Consider the following 24,913-nt stretch of genomic DNA (forward strand, 5'->3'; position numbering starts at 1 on the left):
AATGGAGACACTGAGGTTGAAAGTGGTTAAGTGATTTAGCTTAAATCATATAGTCAATGACCAAAGTAACACTGGAAGTCAGATATATTAATCAAACATCCAATGCTCTGCTAACTTCATATGTAAATCTCTTTGAATATCACCTGCCATGTGCTACAGCATCATGCCAGGTCCTTTAAGAGCAGAAAGAAATCCACACACATCATTGGTCCTATCCTAATGAAGTTTAAACTTAAATTAGGAAGACAATATACATATATGTAGTACTTTACTTATGATAAAACAGACAGACAGACACACACACCCTTGACCAACCATCTTTACCCAAGTCTAAACTATCCCATCTTTATCCAAATCAAAAATATCAGTGTTCTAAGCTTTGAATACGATTTCTCTTCTTTATATATGTTTAGGTAATTTATTTTGTTACTTGTTTTTCATACAAATGCTGTCATAAGCCTGCTCAAATACCTTTTTTTTTGCAGTTTATAACTTAGAGTACAGTAAAATCTTCTACTGAAATATTCTAGGGTAAAGATATCGTCATCACTCATACTGAGCACTTTAAAAAACCTGACATGCAGCCTAGGATTAAATATATATTTTTTAAATGATAAATTCAAACAACACTAAGTTTAACCCTATGAGATACAATAATGACATAGTTAAATAGATAACTTCATATATAATCTTGCCAGATTACAGTAATTATAATCATGAATATTGTGAAACTTCAAAAGAACAATAACTCATTCTATATTAAAAATCTGAAAATGGAGATGTAAAATACTAAAGCTTCAGGCATTTACTCAGGCTGAAAATGTTTTTTAAAAGTGGCAAATCTGGGACTCCCCTGGTGGCTCAGTGGTTAAGAATCCACCTGCTAATGCAGGGGACATGGGTTCGAGCCCTGGTCCACGAAGATCCCACCTGCTGTAGAGTAACTGAGCCCCTGTGCTCTAGAGCCCGCAGAGCGACAACTACTGAAGCCCGCACGACTAGAGCCCGTGCTCTGCAACAAGAGAAGCCACCGTGATGAGAAGCCCATGCACTGCAACGAAGAGTAGCCCCTGCTCACCGCAACTAGAGAAAGCCTGCACACAGCAACCAAGACCCAACACAGCCAAAAATTAATTAATTAATTAAAATTTTAAAGTGGCAATACTTTTGGCCATTTGATCTAAAAAAGCAAAAACAGCTCAATAGTAAATGATATCTAATAGATTTAATTCTGAAAGTATACATCATTTAATAAGTAAGCATGTGTGGATGCTAGAGCCACTTTAAAGGAGGAAACTGGAAACTGTTTCTAAATGTCAGTGTTTTCATAATTTCTGAATATCATCTTATGTATTAGAAAGTAGATTTCTATGATGGAAGGAAAGATACTATGTTTCAAAATTTCAGTGACTAAATACACACCTGCCCTAGTCCTCACTTACTCTCCCAAGTTCCTTTCTCCCCATCTCTCTCTGAAAGTCAACTCAGCCTCTCACTTACAAATAAAATCTGGGTAATGGGCAAATAGAAAATTTGGGCAAAGCCAGACAGGCTACGGATATTACACAACAAATAACCAAGTTGGGGCAGAAAAGAGAGCCTGTGGGTACAGAACTGGAAGGAGGGTGTGAGGACCTTGTTCTCAGGGATAAGAAGCACAGACGTCTGAAGTGTATTTGAGACTGAGAGGTATTTGAAGATGAGAGAAACACAAGAGAATTTCAAAGGCTTCTTCCAATAAAATTTGTTATTTTGCAAATATAACAACGTTTCCTTGAATTTGACCCTGTTCAGAAAAGGACATGTAGCAGTTAGGCTTTGAAAAGGCAACACATAAGCATCATTTCTTATGCATAATTTTTCTGTAACAAGAAATGGGTAATATAATGAAAATTTAAAATATCCTCTAGAATAACAACCATGATAAGCTGTCCTAAATTAACATCTTTATACTTTCTCACTCTAATATTCCTAGAACAGTCTGGCCAAGAACTATGTTGGTTATTATATTATGTCCACAAAACACCATTTCATACAAGCTTTGAGAAATCTAAAATATAATTTCTACAGAAGGTGTGAAAACTAACTTCTAAGGAAAAAATAAGGGAGAGCTAAGAGGTTGCTGGGGAAACTAAATGAGAAAATGTAACTTGTCTGATAACAGATAAATCTTTGAGAAAATGGACTAGACACCAGTTAATAAAAACCCTCAGGGCTTCCCTGGTGGCGCAGTGGTTGAGAGTCCGCCTGCCGATACAGGGGACGCAGGTTCGTGCCTCGGTCCGGGAAGATCCCACATGCCGCGGAGCGGCTGGGCCCGTGAGCCATGGTCGCTGAGCCTACGCGTCCGGAGCCTGTGCACTGCAATGGGAGAGGCCACAACAGTGAGAGGCCCGCGTACTGCAAACAAAAAGAAACAGAACCAAAAAAAAACCCTCAGTACTAGGGAGAGGTTCACTATATTGATGGTGGTGATGGTTTCATGGTGCACACACCTGTTAAAACTTATCAAATTGTACATTTTAATGTGTGAAATTTATTATCTATCAGTCAACCAAAAAAAGGAAAAAAAAAAAAAACTAGCCAGGCTACAGATGCATGAACACGTGTCCATCTGCAATTCAGAAGCAGTACCAGTTTTCAATAGCACTTGGAAACTTGGAAGCTATCATGTTGCTAAAACGCATACACAAATATACTCCATCCACATTAGATGAAATATGTAAAATTTAACACTTCAACTTAAAATAACAATTTACATGAGTGTAATGTAAATAAAATTAACTTTTAGGGGGAAGAAGATGGCAGTATGAAGAAGGGTTGTTATTTCCAGGGGCCAAATATCCATCTGCGAATTTAAAAAGTGGTTGGTTTGCAAGAAGAAAGGGGATAGAACACTCATTCATCTATTCCTTCATTCATTCAACAAATATTTATTGAAGTCTGATGAGTGCTAAGCATTGCAAATCAATGACCGCAAAAGAGACAGAGTGTGTTCTCTACCTTCATTAATTTCTAGTGTGGCAGAGAAGAAAGTTATCAATCAAGTCACCTCACAAAAATTAAATTATCCTGTGGAAAGTGACAAGGAAAAATCCATGAAAAAGTATGACAGGAGAGTCAGGGAAGGTTTCCCTGGGAAAGTGTTCTTTGAGCTGGGATATGCAGAATGAGTCACCCTTAACTGTGAGAGAGGAGACAGCATGTATAAAGGCCCTGGGACAGGTAAAACATGGTGCTTCTGAATAACTAAAACAGAAATTGTTGAATTTAAGAGATACTTAGGAGTAAAATCTATGGGTCTTGTAATAGACTGTATCTGGAAGGAGACGGAAGTAGCAAGAATGATACCAAGATTTCTGCAATTGGATACGTATGTGTGGCATTCATTAGATAGGAAATGGAGGACACAGGTCAGGCTGGGGTTAGGTGTCTGTTCTAATTTCATGGTGTCTTAGAATTTTCAACTAAAGCTGCTGAACAAGACTACATCAAAATTAAAAACTTCTGTGCATCAAAGAACACAACCAACAGAGTGAAAAAGTAGCCTAGAGAATGGGAGAAAACATTTGCAAAACAATATCTGATAAGGGGTCAATACCTAGAACTCTTAACTACAAGAACAACAGTAATAAAATAAATAACCTGAGTGAAGAATAGGCAAAAGGCTTAAATAAACATTTCTCCAAGGAAGATATAAATATGGCCAACAAGCATATGAAATGATGCTCAGTATAACTAATCATTAGAGAAATGCACATCAAAACCACAATATCGGGCTTCCCTGGTGGCGCAGTGGTTGAGAGTCCACCTGCCGATGCAGGGGACATGGGTTCATGCCCCGGTCCGGGAAGATCCCACATGCTGCAGAGTGGCTAGGCCTGTGAGCCATGGCTGCTGAGCCTGCGCGTCCGGAGCCTGTGCTCTGCAACGGGAGAGGCCACAACAGTGAGAGGCCCGTGTACCACAAAAAAAACAAAACAAAACAAAACAAAAACCACAATATCACCTCACACCCATTATGATGACTACTAAAAAAAAAAAAATAAATAAAATAACAAACATTGTCAAGGATGTGGAGAAACTGGAACCCTTGTGCACTGTTAGTGGAAGTATAAAATGGTACAGCTGCTATGGAAAACAGTCTGGAGGTTTCTCAAAGAATTAAAAATAGAAGTACCATAGGATGCAGCAATACCACCTCTGGGTGTAAATCCAAAAGAACTGAAAGCAGGGTAATGAAGAGATTATTTATATACCCATGTTCATAGCAGGATTATTCACAATAGCCAAAAGGTGAAAGGGACACAAATGTCCATCAATGGATGAATGGATAAAGAAAATACCATATAAATACATGATAGAATATTATCTAGCCCTAAAAAGGAAGGACATTTTGACACATACTACAACATGGATAAACCTGGAGGACATTATGCTAAGTGAAATAGGCCAGTTACAAAAAGACAAACGTTATATGATTCCACTTACATAAGGCATCTAGAGTAGTAAAACTCATAGAAAAAGAAAGTCAAATAATGGTTGCCAGGAGCTAGAGGGAAGGCGAAATTGGGGGTTGTTTAACAGGTATAGAATTTCAGTTTTACAAGAGTTCTGCAGATGGGCTACTCAACCATGTGAATATACTTTACATGACTGAACTCTACACTTAAAATGATTAAGATGATATATTTTATGTTATATGTATTTCAACACAATTAATTTTTTTTAATATGCTGAATAAATATTGATAGTATTATAGCTATTTTGCTAGCTAAATAATTGATCAGTCGGTAGCTAGCTAACCAGAGAGAGAGATTTTTGAGGAAAGCTGTGAACTGAAAATACAAATTTGGAAGTCATACAAAGAAACAATAATTTTATTACACGACATTCTTCTGTTCCCTGCATCCTTAAAATCTTGAATTTTCAATGACTCTATAAATGTACAGTCTTCTCATCCTATCCTCCCTAAAGCCTGAGTTTGACACAAGAGTCTGGTTTCATCTCCAGGAGAAAACAAGTTGAAGATTTTCAAGCAACAGCAGAAATGGAGTGTTACCAGCTGTGCTATACTGCCACAACAAAAAAAATCTCTACCTCTCTATGCACCTAATTCTAGCAAAATTAAAAATGAGAAGTGTAGACAGGAAAAAAAATAAGACTACTCTTTTGAGTAGTCTTATTTTTCTAGAGAAAAATCCACTGTTTACACATCAATATACATCCCTCTAGAATAATATTATTCTGCCTACCTTGTTTGCGTACATCCTCAACAGCAGCAACCAATTCTTCTTTGAGATCTTGACTCTCCTTAGCGATCTGTTCACCCTTTTCCAGAAAGTTCTGAGTGGCTTGCTCTACAGATGCAGCCAGTACATGGGCTTTCTTTGACCTCCCTTTCTTTTTACCAGATGGGCCTTTGTTGCTTGTGTTGACAAGGGTCGTCACCTTAAATACAAAAGAACAACTGTAAAATTACTCTGCATAACTGTCTAGAAATAGCATATTATCATCTCATAATTTTAAAGTATCCTTTGCTTATTAAGTCATGAATACACATCACATAGCCTTATCTTAAGGAAAATGTGGAATTATATAGTTTAGCATATAAATTAACAGCAATTTATTTCCTGTAGAAGAAAAAAGCATGTGAATAAGGAAGAAAAGCAGATTTGCCAGTAGCTCAGTTTCCAATCCACTGGAGGGGGTGCTTTCACAGGTTGACAAATTTAGCGCTGGTTGGAATACCCAGCTTCAGGGAGGAAATAAAATAAAATAAAATGTAGAACTGCCTTTGAGCTTTGAATCAGAAGAACCAATAACTGAGCCCAAAAGTCAGGGCAGAGGTGCATGAGTAGTTAATAAATGGTGGGCCATCAATATACATTATTTATGTGTCACTTACCAAGGACTTTGAAGAGCCTTGCTATTTCTGATTTCATCTTGTAAAAACAAAATGGTAAATTTGATCCAAAGAGACCGAATGATTCAGTCTCAACATTTGGTTAACCTGCTAAAATTTCCAGAATTGAAATTAAATTTGCATTCTCACTCCTTTTCTAAGTATCATAATTTGGATACAATATCTCACCTGCCAAACTTCTTTTAGCACTCTGTCTAGAGCTATTTAATATGCTAACAAAGCTTTTAATATCTTTTAAACAACTTATCTCCTGTAGATTTCTGAACCTTTATTTTCTGCCAGTGAGAAGTCTGGAAGGGAAATGAATGCAACTGTTCCATATTCTATTCAGCTAGTCATCTACACCTCTGCATTTTTTTTATCAGCTTCATAAGAATGTGGATGTTGTGGTTTATTTGCACTGACGTGTATCCTGGTTAGCAAACTAAAGCCTTTATTGGTGGTTATCAAGAAAGCTCGTCCAGAGAAAAGTTCTAAATGCTATAGTCTCTACAATTTACTCCAAATCCGAGAGCAAGCAGTTATTAGGCAAAGTCACAATTAATGCCCAGTCAGTTTACAGGGCAAGAGATAATATCAGAAGAAAAGTATTGAATAAATGTGAACCAAGATGATGAATGTAGCAGAACCATTACTTCAGAAGTGGTTAATACAGCGTTGGGAGCTGTCATATTCAGCTTTCTTTTGATTGTTAATAATTAGACACAGTGAATTAAAAAAGGACTCTGTAAGGACACTTAAGTACAAACACTAGACAGAAAAAAGAAAGATAAAGTCATTAAGAATAAGACTGTCAGAAAACGTTAGTTAGCTGTAAAATACATATGCAGTCAGTAACACCTTGCAGTCTTTTCAGTTCCACCCACAGAGGCAACCATCAGAAGAAAGACAGCCTGTCTCCAAAGTTACTTTTTGGAGGTACAAGAATGTTCTCCTTAAAGACGGTTTACTCTAGCACATTAACATAGCTCTCTTCCAGGAACCCCAACTCTCCAAAGAGCCGCTACCTGGAAACGAGTTTTTATGCTTCCTAAGCAAACACAGCAAACATCTCAAAAATCTTTTATTTGTATTTATTTTTATTTTTTAATCAAATGTATTTCCCATATAACATTGTATAAGGTTAAGGTGTACAACATGTTAATTTGATACATGTATATAGTGTGTTAATACATGTATATGTTGTAATATGATTGCCATTGTAGTGATACTTGGCACCTCTATCCCTTTACATAATTACAGTACAATATGATTGTCTATATTCATTACACTGTGCATAATTTCTCTATTTAGGCTAGGCTCTTTATTGGAGGAAAATATTCCTATTCTCACTGATATCTGATTTGTTCTCATTTTATATATAATTTTGAGACGTTCTGTGATCTAACTTTTCAGTCTTCAAAAATTAGAAAAAATGGATGGAGTTGGAAGCCATTAATGTTAGACATATTGGCAGTTTTGGGGAGTGGAAGCTGACAGTGAATCTATTAATACCAAAAGAGCTAAATGACTATATTCTGGTTCACCTTCTGCAAAGGCAAACAGATTTCAATTTTTGTGTTGTCTCATGGTGCATTGCTGTATTAAGCACAGTTTAGGTAATGCTCATAATAACAAGTCAGTATGAAGTGTCAGTATGTGGGAAAAAATAAACATAGAACATTACCAGGAAGTTCCTTAGAAAAATGTAATTACTTTCAAATGAAGCAAATCCATTCAGTCCTCTTTTAGTAAGAGCTCTCATTTATTCACATGTGGAAGAATGTAAAGGGATACAAGATAGCAGAATAGAAGGAAAATTATGAGGCTGCATAAATGCTCATGTCTTAATCAGTCTAGAATAAAGAAATAATTGTTAACTCTCCCTATTGCTATTCAGTGCTTTGTTGAACAACAAAGTCAACAAATTAGATAAGAAAAAAGAAAGAAGAGATATAAACATTAGAAAGTAGACACATTAAATTGTCATTACTTATAGAGAATATGAATGTATCGAGAAACTACAAAAGAATTAAAAGACAAACTATTAGAACTATTAGTGGTTAAATACTAGATAAGCAATAACAACCTAATAGAACAGCATTACCGATGAAAAATCTAGTTTAAAATATCCTATTCATAATAGCCATAAATTGATATTCTCAGAGATAACAATAACACAAAATATAGAATGTTGTATGAAGAAAATTATAATTGTAATGAAGAACATGAAAGATGATTTAAATAATAGAGAGACACACCAATGAGCTCTGGAGACTACAGATCTCTGTGTCTAAGCCTGATATCCAGGCTGGGACTAGGTCTTGGGTAGATGGGGCTTACAGACTTTTTTTTTTTTTTGCGTTACGCGGGCCTCTCACTGCTGTGGCCTCTCCCGTTGCAGAGCACAGGCTCCAGACGTGCAGGCTCAGCGGCCATGGCTCACGGGGGCCAGCCGCTCCGCGGCCTGTGGGATCTTCCCGGACCGGGGCACGAACCCGTGTCCCCTGCATCGGCAGGCAGACTCTCAAGCACTGCGCCACCAGGGAAGCCAAGACTTACATACTTTTGAAGGTCTAGTGCAGCTTGCTGGCAACCTTTTAAGAGATGGTTATTCTGTAGAAATTCCTGGTTGAATGGTACACCTTCTCTTACCCCAATCAGGCACTCTGTCTAATCCCCACATCAACTTTCACCCAAGGCAAGAGTCATTCAAGATCCACACAATCCCATTACCTCTCTAACAATTTGTGAGCACATCTTTTGTGCAGAAGAAAAAAAATAGAAAACATAAAGTTCCAGCAACAGAGACTAGGAGTAATAGCATGAACACTGACGTGTAAAAATGGGCATGATGTTTTCTAGGTAGTAAGAAGACCATTCTCACTTGAGAGGGCGGCTGTATATGAATGATACAGGAAACAAGATTAGATAGATGCGGTGGAGTAAAACTTTTAAAGGCTCTGAAACCCAAGCTAAGGAGTTTAGCTTTTATTAGCCACTGTCAACATTTTTTTAAAATGAGAAGCATATGTGTTAAAGTGTCCGTGTTCTCTTTCCATTCATTTCTCAGCCCACTGAAATTCTGCTTTTATCCTCACACCTCCTGTAGCAGAGTCCTCTTAAACTGATCTCTCACTAAAGTAATTAATAAGTTGCCAAAATCAAATTACTTTTATCTTATCATACTGCTCTTATCACATTTAGTGCTATTGACTCACCTCTTCTTTCTCCTGGAAATATCTCCTGGCTAATTCTTTTAGCAATAATCTTTTCCTTCTCCAAACTCCTGTCGCTTTTAGGAGGGTCATCAAGCTTACTTGTCTCTGTACCCACCTTTATCTTCCTCCCTCCTACACCAGGAAAGACTTGCTGCTACCACCATCTTTTTTTTTGAATTTATTTTATTAAAGTATAGTTGATTTACAATGTTGTGTTAATTTCTGCTGTACAGCAAAGATATTCAGTTATTCATATGCATACATTCTTTTTCATATTCTTTTCCATTATGGTTTATCACAGGATCTTGAATCTAGTTCCCTGTGCTATACAGTAGGACCTTGCTGTTTATCCATTCTCTATATATACTAGTTTGCATCTGCTAAGCCCAAACTCCCAACCCTTCCTTCCCCCACTCCCTTGGCAACCACAAGTCTGTTCTCTGTATCTGTGAATCTGTTTCTGTTTGTTAGATTAGTTCATTTGTGTCACATTTTAGATTCCACTTACAAATGATATCATATGGTATTTGTCTTTCTCTTTCTGATTTATTTCACTTAATATGATAATCTTTAGGTCCATCCATGTTGCTGCAAATGGCATTATTTCATTCTTTTTCTATAGCTGAGTAATATTCCACTGTACATGCATACCACATCTTCTTTATAGATTCATCTGTAAATGGACATTTAGGTTGCTTCCATGTCTTCGCTATTGTAAATAGTGCTGTTATGAACATAGGGGTCCATGCATCTTTTTGAATTATCATTTTGTACTACCACCCTTTTAAACTGATCTTCTGATCACATCATTCAGATTCATTGGCTATGCCAACTTCTCTCTAAACCCTCAACATGGCCCCTCTCTGTAGGCAACTCAACCTTAGCTTAGCAGGATATTTGATTTTCTCTAGTCATATATCTCAAATATTTCCTCAATGTCTCTGCCTCTCATCAAAGAAGAGAAGAAATCCTGCAGCTCACAGATGAGAGTATAAGTGGTTAATCGTTCTAGAACCTTGACCTAATGATGGTCCCAATGGACCCTGGTCAATAAAAAAACCTCAGCAATAGCAAGAGGATGGGAAATATAGTTTTCAGATACGTTGACTGTGTGATTTGAGTATGAAACTATGAGACCCAGGCTGGTATAGACTGCTCATCATCTAATGTCCTAAGAGTAGACCCTCCATTCTTACACAGAGGCAAGTAATGCAGTAGCCAACACCACTTCATTCCTTTCTTTTTTTTGCAATGTGTTTTATTGGAAGGCAACTTATCTGACCATGTCTCTTCAACTTGATCAGTTCTCTGCTTCCAGGATGTACAAACTCAATAGACATGGAAGACTTCTTCCAAAACTATAAGCAATAGTGAGGGCACCAAGGCACTTTGTCTTGGCAACTCTGTCACATCTGCCCATAACCAACAACAGTGTAGTTTGTCTAAGCCTTATCCAGAGGGCATTCAATTGAAAGTGAGCTCTGGAGATATCACTGTCACCCAGGGCTGGTTAGAAATATAGACTCTCAGGCCCCACTCCAGACCTACTAAAAGACAATCTGTATTTTAACAAGATCCCAAAGTAATTCATATGCACATTAAAATCTGAGAAGCACTGAATTCTAGGACAATGATTTTCAGACTTTATCATACCTTATTATTATTATTTTTATTATTATTATTATTTTTTGCAGTACACGGGCCTCTCACTGCTGTGGCCTCTCCCGTTTTGGAGCACAGGCTCCGGACGCGCAGGCTCAGCAGCCATGGCTCACGGGCCCAGCCGCTCCGCGGCATGTGGGATCTTCCCGGACCGGGGCATGAACCTGTGTCCCCTGCGTCGGCAGGCGGACTCTCAACCACTGCGCCACCAGGGAAGCCCCAGACTTTATCATACTTTAGAATCACCTAGATGCTTGTTAGATGGCAGATTCCTAGATCTTATAGTGCTTCTGCTCATGTAGGTCTCAGCTAGTGTATTTCACATGCATCGCATGAAATTAGGATATGTATGGTTTATAGACTTTACTTTCAGAAACAGCAGTCTAGCTGAAGCAAAAGAACGTGAGAGAGATAAAGCAATGACTTCTAGAGGTAAACCCTTCCTCTTATTTTAGGTGCCATGACATATCAGGAGTCTGCAAAAACAACTCGTTGATGAATTGATTGAAAGGCAATTTCCTCTGTTAGGCAATCACAAGGAACTTGGAAAAGTAAGAGTAAACAGATGTGAATGCTATAAGTCAAGCCATTATTTGAGCTCTCCAGAAAACCAATAAAAGAGAACCAAGAGCTGAAAATAAAAATGATAACTTAATTTTGCTAGATTCATGCACTCTGTAGATGTGAGTAGTTAAGTCTTTATGAATTCCACTGTTGCACTGTTCTAAAGTATTTCATTTGTCATAATTGCTCAGCAAACATAACAGAGAGCTTTGAGTACTGTTATAGCTTAAAAAAAGCAAGAGCATTGTGAGGTGCATATCTGAAAACAAAATGATCAAAAACAAGTTATTAATTCCAGGAGCAACAGAAGATAAATGCAAAAATCCTTAAAGAGGAAAACTCTTTAAGGGAGTTAAAATGCTCAAATGGTAGTATATTTGATAACATGAAGCCTCTAGGAGAAATCTTGTCAGGTTTTGAGCAGTGCCAAGTCAGAAAAACAACTGCCAAGTAATGAGTCAAAATGAGGTCTTCCTTGAATCACTCCTTGATTACCTAATCTATTCCTTTTGCCATTATACAGTAGGCACAAATATGGCTTGTATTTTTCCTTATAAAATATATGAAATGATATACGCTCACCTTGTGGTACAGTCCATTATAAGTTGTTTCCTAGCACAGAATCTCCAGGACCTATAAGGTGTATGTATATTGTGCATTTTGGAGAGAAAAGGAGATCAGCACAGTGACACTAGTGCTCGAGCAAAAGGAGGTGATAATACAGACTTATGGTAGTCTCACTAATAACTAAAGTAAAACTTCCATGTCATAGAAACTATTGCAGTAGAATTTCGGATTGAACTGATCTTTTCTTCCCAAACACAACTCCACATCCCGTTTTAGACAAAAAGAAGTAAATTACAAGAACTGCAGTTACTGATGCTTCCACAACTTCAAAAGTCAGAATTAGAAATGATGATCTTTTATAACGAGGCACTAGTAATTTAAAGAGGGATAAAATAAAGAATAATTCTGGTCTCTTTGTCTTTGAAAAATTTCTTCCCACTTATTTGATATTGACAGTGTAGATTAGTATGTATGTTCATTGATACAGAGTCCTGGAAGCATGCATTCTTAAACTTTGAAGGTAAGGTTTTATTATATCTAAAGCAGACCTGAACTTCTACTAGTTAATTAATGCTAGAAAGAAAGCCGATAAATAATGTTTCCCATTTAAGTTATTGTTCTTTGTAGACTCACCTGCAATTTTTAAATAAGGCCACAAGGCAAGCCTTCCCACTCAGTTGCTTTGGTATACTTTTTCCAAATACTTTATCTTGAAGAGTATACAGATGGTCTCTGATTTGTCATGGTTTGACTTACTGATTTTTCAGCTTTACAATGGTGAGAAAGCGATATGCATTCAGTAGAAAACATACTTCGAATTTTGGTTTTTGACCTTTTCCTGGGCTAGCAATATGTGCTATGATACTCTCTCGTGATGCCAGGCAGGGGCAGCCTCAGCTCCCAGTCAACCCACCATCCCATGATCCCAAGGGGAAACAACCACACACTAATATCCATTCTGTACTCACACAACTATTCTGTTTTTCACTTTCAGTACAGTATTCAATAAATTACATTAGGTATTCAACACTCTATTTAAAATAGGTTTCAGTTATCCATATACATATACCTATTCTTTTTCAAATTCTTTTCCCACTTAGGTTATTACAGAATATTGAGCTGAGTTCCCTGTGCTGTACAGTAGGTATATGTATAACTGAATCACTATGCTGTACACCTGAAACTAAAACATTGTAAATCAACTATAGTCCAATATAAAATATTTTTTTTATTTAAAAAATAAATTAAAATAAGCTTTGTGTTAGATGATTTTGCCCAGCTGTAAGCTATGGTCTAAGCACATTTAAGGTAAGCTATACTAAGCTATAATGTTCAGTAGGTTAGGTGGATTAATGAATTTGCCATATGATATTTTCAACTTACGATGGTTTTATCAGGACTTGACCTCATTATAAGTCAAGGAAGATCTGTTAACATCAAAAAGTAGATTTCCAAAATTAACCCTAAAACAGACATTCTGTGATTGGGTTTGAGGAATTTCTATGGCCGGCCAGTTTTGACTATATTAAATTTCTATGAATAGCCAGTTATAACTATATCAAATTTTTTCTAGGCTAAACTTTCTGTGGTTACAATTTACAGAGTGGATCAGGGCCCCCTGGATGATCGATTCATCTTTAGATTAGAAGTGGTTCAAACTTATTTCCTAGCAAGAATCTCACTAGTGTCTATAAGCCAAAATGAAATGAGGTGGCCTTCTCGGGACTTCCCTGGTTGTGCAGTGGTTAAGAATCGCCCTGCTAATGCAGGGGACATGGGTTCAAGCCCTGGTCCGGGAAGATCCCACATGCAGTGGAGCAACTAAGCCCATGCACCACAATTACTGAGCCTGTGCTCTAGAGCCCGTGAGCCACAACTACTGAAGCCCACACGCCTAGACCCCGTGCTCCTCAACAAAAGAAGCCACCACAATGATAAGCCTGCATGCCGCAATGAAGAGTAGACCTCACTCGCCGCAACTAGAGAAAGCCTGTGTGCAGCAACGAAGACCCAACACAGCCAAAAATAAAAAAATAAATTTATTTTAAAAAAAGGTGGCCTTCTCCTTAAGCACTTGTTCTTCAGAAGAAACTCAATTTTCCTTATAGGATGTTAAACTAACATTTTCCACTCTCTATTAAGCCTGCTGTTTCATATTTAAGTAGCAGCATTAGGAGCTCAATTTCTTGTAACCTCCAGGGAGTGTGGTCTAGATTTTCTGTCATCCAAAAGCTTGTCTGAGAGAAACAACATTTAGTTTTGCTTGAAGGAAGTGCAGTCCACGTCTCTCTCCACCTATTATAATAGCTCAACTTAAAACACATAAGTAAAGAGAGAAATGGTATTATCCTGGACACTGGTGCAAATGTTTCTACTGCCTTAGTGCAATATCACTTACTTCAACAGAGGATACTACCACAAAGGGTTTTAGAAAGCTCACTGTGTATACTCTAAAGTTATAGATAAGATAATCATTCTTCACATAATACTGAGAAATTTTTGAATGATTTTAGTACCAAGAATATTGGAACCTCTCCTTAGAAACGGGTTTGATTTTATTTCATGGACATTAAATTGTGTAATAAATAAATTATTCCTTTTTGCACTGACTTCAATAAAAAAAAGCTTATCCCAAGTCTGTGGTCCCTATTATAAAGCATATGATTTAATGTTTATTATTACTGTGTTAGTCTCCATCTTTGCTCCTTATCTATACTTATAGTCATCTTTCTTTTTAAATCACTTTCCTTTAAGGTATGTTAACCTTTCAGTATTTTATATATCCTTTAAAGTCTCCATAAATCTTTTACAGAAGGCAGTAAAATATATTCTGTCAATTGATATACCTTTTTTCCACACTTTTACATATGCAAAATGAAGATTAATCCTACAATCTGTGTCATCTAAAATATACATTTGATAAAATTTTATTTTTTTCTTACAGATACTTAAATATATATATCTTACAATTGATGACACGCTAGATTTGATGAAACATGGTAAATCAAACAAGCACAAGAAACAAACTTATTTAAAGGATCTAGTAACAACCTAGATTTTCCTAGAATCTCTGTAACTTTCAATGTCTACACTTACAGCAATGAAAAATTACACTCAAAATTAAGACACTAAAGCAATATCAGAATTCACTGAAGGAGCAACTGTTTAGAATCAGGAATTTTAAGTGAGTGAGAAGATGTTTCTGTTTTTAAAAATCCTAAATGTTGGGACTTCCCTGGTGGTCCAGTAGTGAAGAATCGGCCTTCCAATGCAGGTGACGCAGGTTTGATCCCTGGTCAGGGAACTAAGATCCCACATGCTGCAGGGCAACTAAGCCCACGCACCACAACTACTGAGCTCGCGGGCCTCAACTAGAGAGCCTGAATTCCGCAAATTACAGAGCCCACGAGTCCTGGAGCCTGTGCGCCACAACTAGAGAAGAGAAAACTCACACGTCACAACTAAAGAAAAGCCCACGCGCGGCAGTGAAGAGCCCACAGGCCACAATGAATCCCGCATGCTTCAACAAAGATCCCGCGTGCCACAATTAAGACCAGATGCAGCCAAAAATAAATAAACAAACAAACAAACAAACAAATAAATAAATCTTCCCCAAAACAAAAAAAAACCCTAAATGTTCTAACCATCAGCACCCATCTGAGAAAATCCCATGCTGTTCTTAATGCCCCACCAAATTGAAGAATGACTAAACTACGTTCATGATTCACTATTTTGGATTTAACTAAGATTAAAATAAAAGGAAACAAAATAAAACTAGACTGTTACAAGAAACAGTATACACAAATCTGAAACCATGATAAATAAAAACTATTTTCCGATCAACACTATGTTAACTAAAGGATTCAGTTGACCAAAACTTCTATTCCCCCCAAATTCATCAAGCCTTTTTACTATTACAATCATTGATTGACAATGCCACTTGCTTTGACATTTTCCTTCTTTAAAGTTAGTGGATTCCAACAGAGTGCACACACTCTATGGGAAGTAATGGATAATCCATAGGATGCAGGAAAAGTATCAAGATTCTATATTGGCTTTTGTGTAAAAAAGGAAATTAAGAATTAAGCCATACTAATGTTTCATATAAGGACTTAAACTGGCACCACCACCTCATCTCTATATCAGATGGCCTTGAGCCACATATGACAAATGGGGTATCTTGAGAGAAAGATAAGGTCCACAAATCCAAGGAATTGGCAATGGTGGCCTTACACTTCAATGTATATACCTTGTTAAGTGGTTTTAAGGATTATATTAATTGATTTTTCAAACATATACAAAAACACCCTCACAAAATGGACCAGAAACTTAAAAGGATCACTGCGAATTGGAAACTGGGACTTGAAGATAGTACTAAAAACGCAACCACAATTTAACAATTTAAGAAAATGCAGGGCAGACCCTCCCTCTAGTCTTTTTTTTTTTTTTCTTGCAGATTTCTTTTATAAATAATCCTTTATTCACTGCAGTGAATACAAGCAGAATGTACCACAAACTGAATATGGGTTTAGGTACTTGCAACTTCATTTTTATCATTCACATATGTGTGAGAAAAGAAAATGAAACACTGTCTCTAGAAGCAAAGGATGCCTTCATATTTTCTTAATTTCTTTCCCTGAGGAGCTTTTAAACTGTAAAATATTCACAATTACATACAGTGTCCCAAAGCTACTTTTGGCCAACAGGACTAAATAATCAAGTACAGGTACAGTGAAGCAGGCGAGAGGAAATTATACGTTAAAAGGGGACTCTGTAACAATGGCTTGTTGCTTAGGTATTTCCTCTGCCTACTTGCCCTTTGTTTAGATATCCAGTAGCTATCCAGGCTCTTTTCTGGGAATGAGACAATTTTAGCTAATTGTGACTTTCCTATGGTTAGTTGTTTTTTTTTTAATTTTTTTAAATTTTATTTATCTTTTGATACAGCAGGTTCTTATTAGTTATCCATTTATACACATCTGTGTATATTAGTGAATCTCCCAATTCATCACACACACACACCCCTGCCACTTCCCCCCTTGGTGTCCATATGTTTGTTCTTTACATCTCTGTCTCTATTTCTGTCCTGCAAACCGGTTCACCTGTACCATTTTTCTAGGTTCCACATATATGCCTTAATATACAATATTTGTTTTTCTCTTTCTGACTTACTTCACTGTCTATGACAGTCTCTAGATCCATCCATGTCTCTACAAATGACACAATTTTGTTCCTTCTTATGGCTGAGTAATATTCCATTGTATATATGTACCACATCTTCTTTATCCATTCGTCTGTCAATGGGCATTTAGGTTGCTTCCATGACCTGGCTATTGTAAATAGTGCTGCAATGAACACTGGGGTACATGTGCCTTTTTGAATTATGATTTTCTCTGGATATATGCCCAGTAGTGGGATGCTAGATCATATGGTAATTCTATTTTTAGTTTTTTAACGAACCTCCATACTGTTCTCCATAGAGGCTGTATCAATTTACATTCCCACCAACAGTGCAACAGGGTTCTCTTTTCTCCACACCCTCTCCAACATTTGTTGTTTATAGATTTTCTGATGATGCCCATTCTAACTGGTGTGAGGTGATACCTCATTGTACTTTTGATTTGCATTTCTCTAATAATTAGTGATGTTGAGCAGCTTTTCATGTGCTTCTTGGCCATCTGTATGTCTTCTTTGGAGAAATATCTATTTAGGTCCTCTGCCCATTTTGATTGGGGAGTTTGTTTTTTTAATATTGACCTGCATGAGCTGTTTATATACTTTGGAGATTAATCCTTTGTCCGTTGATTCGTTTGCAAATATTTTCTCCCATTCTAAGGGTTATCTTTTCGTCTTGTTTGTAGTTTCCTTTGTTTTGCAAAAGCTTTTACGTTTCATTAGGTCCCATTTGTTTATTTTTGGTTTTATTTCCATTACTCTGGGAGGTAGGTCAAAAAAGATCTTGCTGTGATTTATGTCAAAGAGGGTTCTTCCTATGTTTTCCTCTAAGAGTTCTATAGTGTCCAGTCTTACATTTAGGTCTTTAATCCATTTTGAGCTTATTTTTGTGTATGGTGTTAGGGAGTGTTCTAATTTCATTCTTTTACATGTAGCTGTCCAGTTTTCCCAGCACCACTTATTGAAGAGACTGTCTTTTCTCCACTGTATATTCTTGCCTCCTTTGTCATAGAGTAGTTGACTATAGGTGCGTGGGTTTATCTCTGGGCTTTTTATTCTGTTCCATTGATCTATATTTCTGTTTTTGTGCCAGTACCATATTGTATTGATTACTGTAACTCTGTTGTACAGTCTGAAGTCAGGGAGTCTGATTCCATCAGCTCCATTTATTTCCCTCAAGACTGCTTTGGCTATTCGGGGTCTTCTGTGTTTCCATACAAATTTTAAGAGTCTTTGTTCTAGTTTTGTAAAAAATGCATTGGTAACTTGATAGGGATTGCATTGAATCTGCAGACTGCTTTGGGTAGTATAGTCATTTTCACAATACTGATTCTTCCAAGAACATGGTGTATCTCTCCATCTCTTTGTATCATCTTTAATTTCTTTCATCAGTATCTTATAGTTTTCTGCATACAGGTCTTTTGTCTCCCTAGGTAGGTTTATTCCTAGGTATTTTATTCTTTTTGTTGCAATGGTAAACAGGAGCGTTTCCTCTTTCAGATTTTTCATCATTAGTGTATAAGAATGCCAGAGATTTCTGTGCATTAATTTTGTATCCCGCTACTTTACCAAATTCATTGATTAGCGCTAGTAGTTTTCTGGCGGCATCTTTAGGATTGTCTATGTATATTATCATGTCATCTGCAAACAGTGACAGTTTTATGTCTTCTTTTCCAATATGGATTCCTTTTATTTATTTTTCTTCTCTGATTGCCATGGCTAAGACTTCCAAAACAATGTTGAATAATAATGGTGAGAGTGGACATCCTTGTCTTGTTCTTGATCTTAGAGGAAATGTTTCAATTTTTCACCACTGAGAATGATTGCTGTGAGTTTGTCATATATGGCCTTTATTATGATGAGGTAGGTTCCCTCTATGCCCACATTCTGGAGAGTTTTTATCATAAATGGGTGTTGAATTTTGTCAAAAGCTTTTTCTGCATTTATTGAGATGATCATATGGTTTTTATTCTTCAATTTGTTAATAGCATGTATCACATTGATTGATTTGCATATATTGAAGAATCCCTGCATCCCTGGGATATATCCCACTTGATCATGGTGTACGATCCTTTTAATGTGTTGTTGGATTCTGTTTGCTAGTATTTTGTTGAGGATTTATACATCTATATTCATCAGTGATGTTCACCTGTAGTGTTCTTTCTTTGTGGCATCTTTGTCTGGTTTTGGTATCAGGGTGATGGTGGCCTCATAAAATGAGTTTGGGAGTGTTCCTCCCTCTGCTATATTTTGGAAGAGTTTGAGAAGGGTAGGTATTAGCTCTTCTCTAAATGTTTGATAGAATGCACCTGTGAAGCCATCTGGTCCTGGACTTCTGTTTGTTGGAAGATTTTTAATCTCAGTTTAAATTTCATTACTTGTGATTGGTCTGTTCATGTTTTCCACTTATTCCTGGTTCAGCCTTGGAAGGTTATACCTTTCTAAGAATTTGTCCATTCCTTCCAAGTTGTCCATTTCATTGGCATAGAGTTGCTTGTAGTAGTCTCTTAGGATGCTTTGTATTTCTGTGGTGTCTATTGTAACTTCTCCTTTTTCATTTCTAATTTTATTGATTTGAGTCCTCTCCCTCTTCTTCTTGATGAGTCTGGCTAATGCTTTACCAATTTTGCTTATCTTCTCAAAGAACCAGCTTTTAGTTTTATTGATCTTTGCTATTGTTTCTTTGTTTCTATTTCATTTATTTCTGATCTAATCTTTATGATTTCTTTCCTTCTGCTAACTTCAGGTTTTGTTTGTTCTTATTTCTCTAGTTCCTTTAGGTGTAAGGTTAGATTGTTTATTTGAGATTTTTCTTGTTTCTTGAGGTAGGCTTGTATTTCTATAAACTTCCCTCTTAGAACTGCTTTTGCTGCATCCCATAGGTTTTGGATCATTGTGTTTTCGTCGTCATTTGTCTCTAGGTATTTTTTGATTTCCTCTTTGATTTCTTCAGTGATATCTTGGTTATTTAGTAAAGTATTGTTTAGCCTCCATGTGTTTGTGATTTATACATTTTTATCCCTGTAATTTATTTCTAATCCCATAGTGTTGTGGTCAGAAAAGATGCTTGATATGATTTCAATATTCTTAAATTTACTGAGGCTTGATCTGTGACCCAAGATGTGATCTGTCCTGAAGAAGGTTCCGTGTGCACTTGAGAAGAAAGTGTAATCTGCTGTTTTTGGATGGAATGTCCTATAAATATCAATTATAGCTATCTGGTCTATTGTGTCATTCAAAGCTTGTGTTTCATTATTAATTTTCTGTTTGGATGATCTGTCCATTGGTGTAAGTGAGGTGTTAAAGTCCCCTACTATTATTGTGTTGCTGTCAATTTCCTCTTTTATAGCTGTTAGCAGTTGCCTTATATATTGAGGTGCTCCTATGTTGGGTGCATATATGTTTATAATTGTTATATCTTCTTGGATTGATCCCTTGATCATTATGTAGTGTCCTTCCTTGTCTCTTGTAACATTCATTATTTTAAAGTCTATTTTATCTGATATGAGTATTGCTACTCCAGCTTTCTTTTGATTTCCATTCGCATGGAATATCTTTTTCCATCCCCTCACTTTCAGTCTGTATGTGTGCCTAGGTCTGAAGTGGGTCTCTTGTAGACAGCATATATATGGGTCTTGTTTTTGTATCCATTCAGCGAGCCTGTGTCTTTTGGTTGGAGCATTTAATCCATTCACGTTTAAGGTAATTATCGATATGTATGTTCCTATGAACATTTTCTTAATTTTATGGGTTTGTTTTTGTAGGTCCTTTTCTTGTCTTGTGTTTCCCACTTAGAGAAATTCCTTTAGCATTTGTTTGGTTTGGTGGTGCTGAATTCTCTTAGCTTTTGCTTATCTGTAAAGCTTTTGATTTCTCCATTGAATCTGAATGAGATCCTTGCCGGGTAGAGTAATCTTGGTTGTAGGTTCTTCCATTTCATCACTTTAAGTATATCATGTCACTGCCTTCTGGCTTGTAGTTTCTGCTGAGAAATCAGCTGTTAACCTTATGGGAGTTCCCTGTATGTTATTTGGCATTTTCCCTTGTTGCTTTCAATAATTTTTCTTTGTCTTTAATTTTTGTCAATTTGATTACTATGTGTCTCGGTGTGTTTCTCCTTGGGTTTATCCTGCCTGGGACTCTGCATTTCTTGGACTTGGGTGGCTATTTCCTTTCCCATGTTAGGGAAGTTTTCAACTATAATCTCTTCAAATATTTTCTAGGGTCCTTTCTCTCTCTGTTCTCCTTCTGGGACCCCTATAATATGAATCTTGTTGGCTTTAATGTTGTCCCAGAGGTCTCTTTGGCTGTCTTCATTTCTTTTCATTCATTTTTCTTTATTTTGTTCCATGGCAGTGAATTCCACCATTCTGTCTTCCAGGTCACTTATCCATTCTTCTGCTTCAGTTATTCTGCTATTGATTCCTTCTATTTTTTTTTTCATTTCAGTTATTGTATTGTTCATCTCTGTTTGTTTGTTCTTTAATTCTTCTAGGTTTTTGTTCTTTAATTCTTCTATGTCTTTGTTAAACATTTCTTGCATCTTCTCGATCTTTGCCTCCATTCTTTTTCCAAGGTCCTGGATCATATTCACTATCATTATTCTGAATTACTTTTCTGGAAGGTTGCCTATCTCCACCTCATTTAGTTGTTTTTCTGGGGTTTTATTTTGTTCCTTCATCTGGTACATAGCCCTCTGACTTTTCATCTTGTCTATCTTTCTGTGAATGTGTTTTTTGTCCACAGGCTGCAGGATTGTAGTTATTCCTGCTTCTGCTGTCTTCCCTCTGGTGGATGAGGCTATCTAAGAGGCCTGTGCAAGTTTCCTGATGGGAGGGACTGTGGTGGGTAGAGCTGGGTGTTGTTCTGGTGGGCAGAGCTCAGTAAAACTTTAATCCATTTGTCTGCTGATGGGTGGGGCTGGGTTCCCTCCCTGTTGGTTGTTTGGCCTGAGGCAACACAACACTGGAGGCTACCCCACTCTTTGGTGTGGCTAATGGCAGACTCTGGGAGGGCTCATGCCTAGGAATACTTCCCAGAACTGCTGCCAGTGTCCTTGTCCCCGTGAGCCACAGCCACCCCCCGCCTCTGCAGGAGACCATCCAATACTAGCAGCTAGGCCTGGTTCAGTCTCCTATGGTGTCACTGCTCCTTCCCCTGGGTCCCAATGCACACACTACTTTGTGTGTGCCCTCCAGGAGTGGAGTCTCTGTTTCCCCCAGCCCTGTCAAAGTCTTGCAATCAAATCCCACTAGCCTTCAGAGTCTGATTCTCTAGGAATTCCTTCTTCCATTGCCAGACCCCCAGGTTGGGTAGCCTGATGTGGGGCTCAGAACCTTCACTCCAGTGTGTGGACTTCTGTGGTATAAGTGTTCTCCAGTCTGTGAGTCACCCACCCACCAGTTACGGGATTTGATTTTATTGTGATTGCACCTCTCCTACCATCTCACTGTGGCTTCTCCTTTGTCTTTGGATGTGGTGTATCTTTTTTGGTGAGTTCCAGTGTCTTCGTGTCAATGATTGTTCAGCAGGTAGTTGTGATTCTGGTGCTCTCACAAGAGGGAGTGAGCTCACGTCCTTCTACTCTGCCATCTTCCCTATGGTTAGTTTTATCCATCACCTCCATGTGGCTTTCGTTCTGGTGCTGTGGTAAGAGGATACAGCATTCCTTGACTCTCCCTCTAGTCTTAATACAAGCTCTTGTTAGCTACATTATGAGGCTGAAAAACAGACAAGCTAATCAGAGCTGAGAAGTTGAAATATATATTTACATCCATTATTTCTAACAATGAATCTCATTCCAGTTTCCTTGAGATATTAGCTAATGATGTCCTAAAGCAAGTATGATTTGCAAAACTTTAAAAAGGTTAAGTATAATTTAACCATTTAAATTATATATCTTCTATTTATTTTTAGTGAAAAGTAAGTTTATTGTTTTCATTACTGTTAATGCGAAAGACCACCTGGTGCTATTGAACACACTTCTTTTTCCTCTGTTCACAAGACGAGATTGTGTTTCCCAGCCTCCCTTGGAGTTTATGTGGTCAACTGACTGAATTCCAACCAACAGAATGTGAGCCTCAAGTGATATGTGCTCTTCTCTTGGGCCACTAACATGCTCCTCCACATTTTTTTCCCCCAAACTGACAAATTTGGAAGCCAAGTGTTGAAGATGATGAAGCCACAGGCTGGTAGGAGCCAAAGCCCTTAAATTTTCCCTTGAAGGAGACCGACCCATGGATCAGAAAGACCCATTTGGATATTATGTAATGAGAAGAAAAATTCTATTATGTCAAGCCTTTGATATTTTGGGGTTTATCTGTTACAGCAGCTAACATTAACTACATCACTATATTATTTATAGATTATATATATATATACACACAAAATGTATATATGTTAAATGATCACCACAATAAGTTTAGTTAACATCCACCACCATACATAGCTAGAAGTGTTTTTCTTTGATGAGAACTTTTAAGATCTACTCTCTTAGCAACTTCCAAATATACAATACACTGTTATTAACTGTAGTCGCCATGCTATACATTACGTCCCCAGGACTTATATCTATGAACGCATTTTTAGTTTGCTTGTTTAGGTTCCACATATAAGTAAGATCATATGGTGTTTGTCTTTCTCTGACTTATTTCACTTAGCATGATGCCCTCAAGGTCCATTCATGTTGTCACAAATAGCAAGACTTCATTCTTTTTTATGGCTAAACAGTATTCCATTCTGTGTGTGTGTGTGTGTGTGTGTGTGTGTGTGTGTGTGTGTGTGTGTATAATTTTCTTTATTCATTCATTCATCCATGGACACTTAAATTGTCTCCATGTCTTGGCTATCATAAATAATGCTGCCATGAACATCGGGCACAGATATCTTTTCAAGATAGTATTTTCATAAGTGGAATTGCTGGGTCATATGATAGAACTATTTTTAATTTTTGAAGAACATCCATACTATTTTCCATTATGGCTCCACCAATTTACATTCCCAACAACAATGCACAATTCCCTTTTCTCTACAAAATGTATATATTTTATAATTGTATATAATACATTAGGTTCAGGAATGTACACTTATTTAGAAAAATAAATAACACATGCACTAAATATGTATGTATACATACATACACAGACACATACAAACATTTTTTAAAACTGTGCTAGGTTACTGTTACAACATTTGGTAGATAAAGCTTTGGGTAACAGTTTTTCACTTTTTATGCAGCTCTGTACACACTTCCTTTCTGTGAATTGCTATGAAATTTTCCATTTTCCATATGCAGAAGTTTGAAAGAGCCAAGCCCTTTTCTTATACAATTTTGAAAAGTCATTCTCTTCATACCATTTCAATGATCTAGGCGTAAACTGCTTGTCAGTTAATGGTATGTTTCTCATAACAAAAAACAAACAGAAAGATAACATTAAGTTTGTTTTTCAAGTCAGATTACAAATTTTCTCTCAAAGTTACGATCCAACTACTGAATCTAAGAATTATTAAATATGAAATTTCAAGGAGCCAGCTAATGCCTTTAGTAAAATGTGACATTCACATAGATATTGTTAAATAAGCCCATAGATATGGGTACATAAAATCATTATTTATATAGCCCAACATGTTACAAAGCCTCTTTCAAAATTTTCCTTGTGGACTTTACAACATTTTACTCTTATTTGATTTAAGGAGGTGACAGGTACCTGCTACCTGCAAGAACTTCATGTGAATATTCTTTTACCTTTTAAAAAAATAAACTGCATCTGGTAGTAAATATGTGAAATCATAGTTGCAACATAGGTGTTGTTATAGGATA

General features: G+C 37.0%; 1 protein-coding gene across 3 annotated transcripts in view; it reads right to left on the reverse strand.

Annotated features, from left to right (window-relative positions):
* Nucleotides 1-24,913, reverse strand: part of CTNNA2 (catenin alpha 2) — a 1,200,774-nt gene that overhangs the window by 936,834 nt on the left and 239,027 nt on the right. For all 3 annotated transcript variants that reach the window (XM_049695784.1, XM_049695785.1, XM_049695786.1), the window contains one exon: nucleotides 5,256-5,451. In XM_049695784.1, coding sequence (XP_049551741.1) covers nucleotides 5,256-5,451 — 196 coding nt within the window. The remainder of the gene's footprint in view (nucleotides 1-5,255; nucleotides 5,452-24,913) is intronic.

This window comes from Orcinus orca, chromosome 13 (genome assembly GCF_937001465.1).
Source record: "Orcinus orca chromosome 13, mOrcOrc1.1, whole genome shotgun sequence".
In the NCBI taxonomy this organism is placed as follows: domain Eukaryota; kingdom Metazoa; phylum Chordata; class Mammalia; order Artiodactyla; family Delphinidae; genus Orcinus; species Orcinus orca.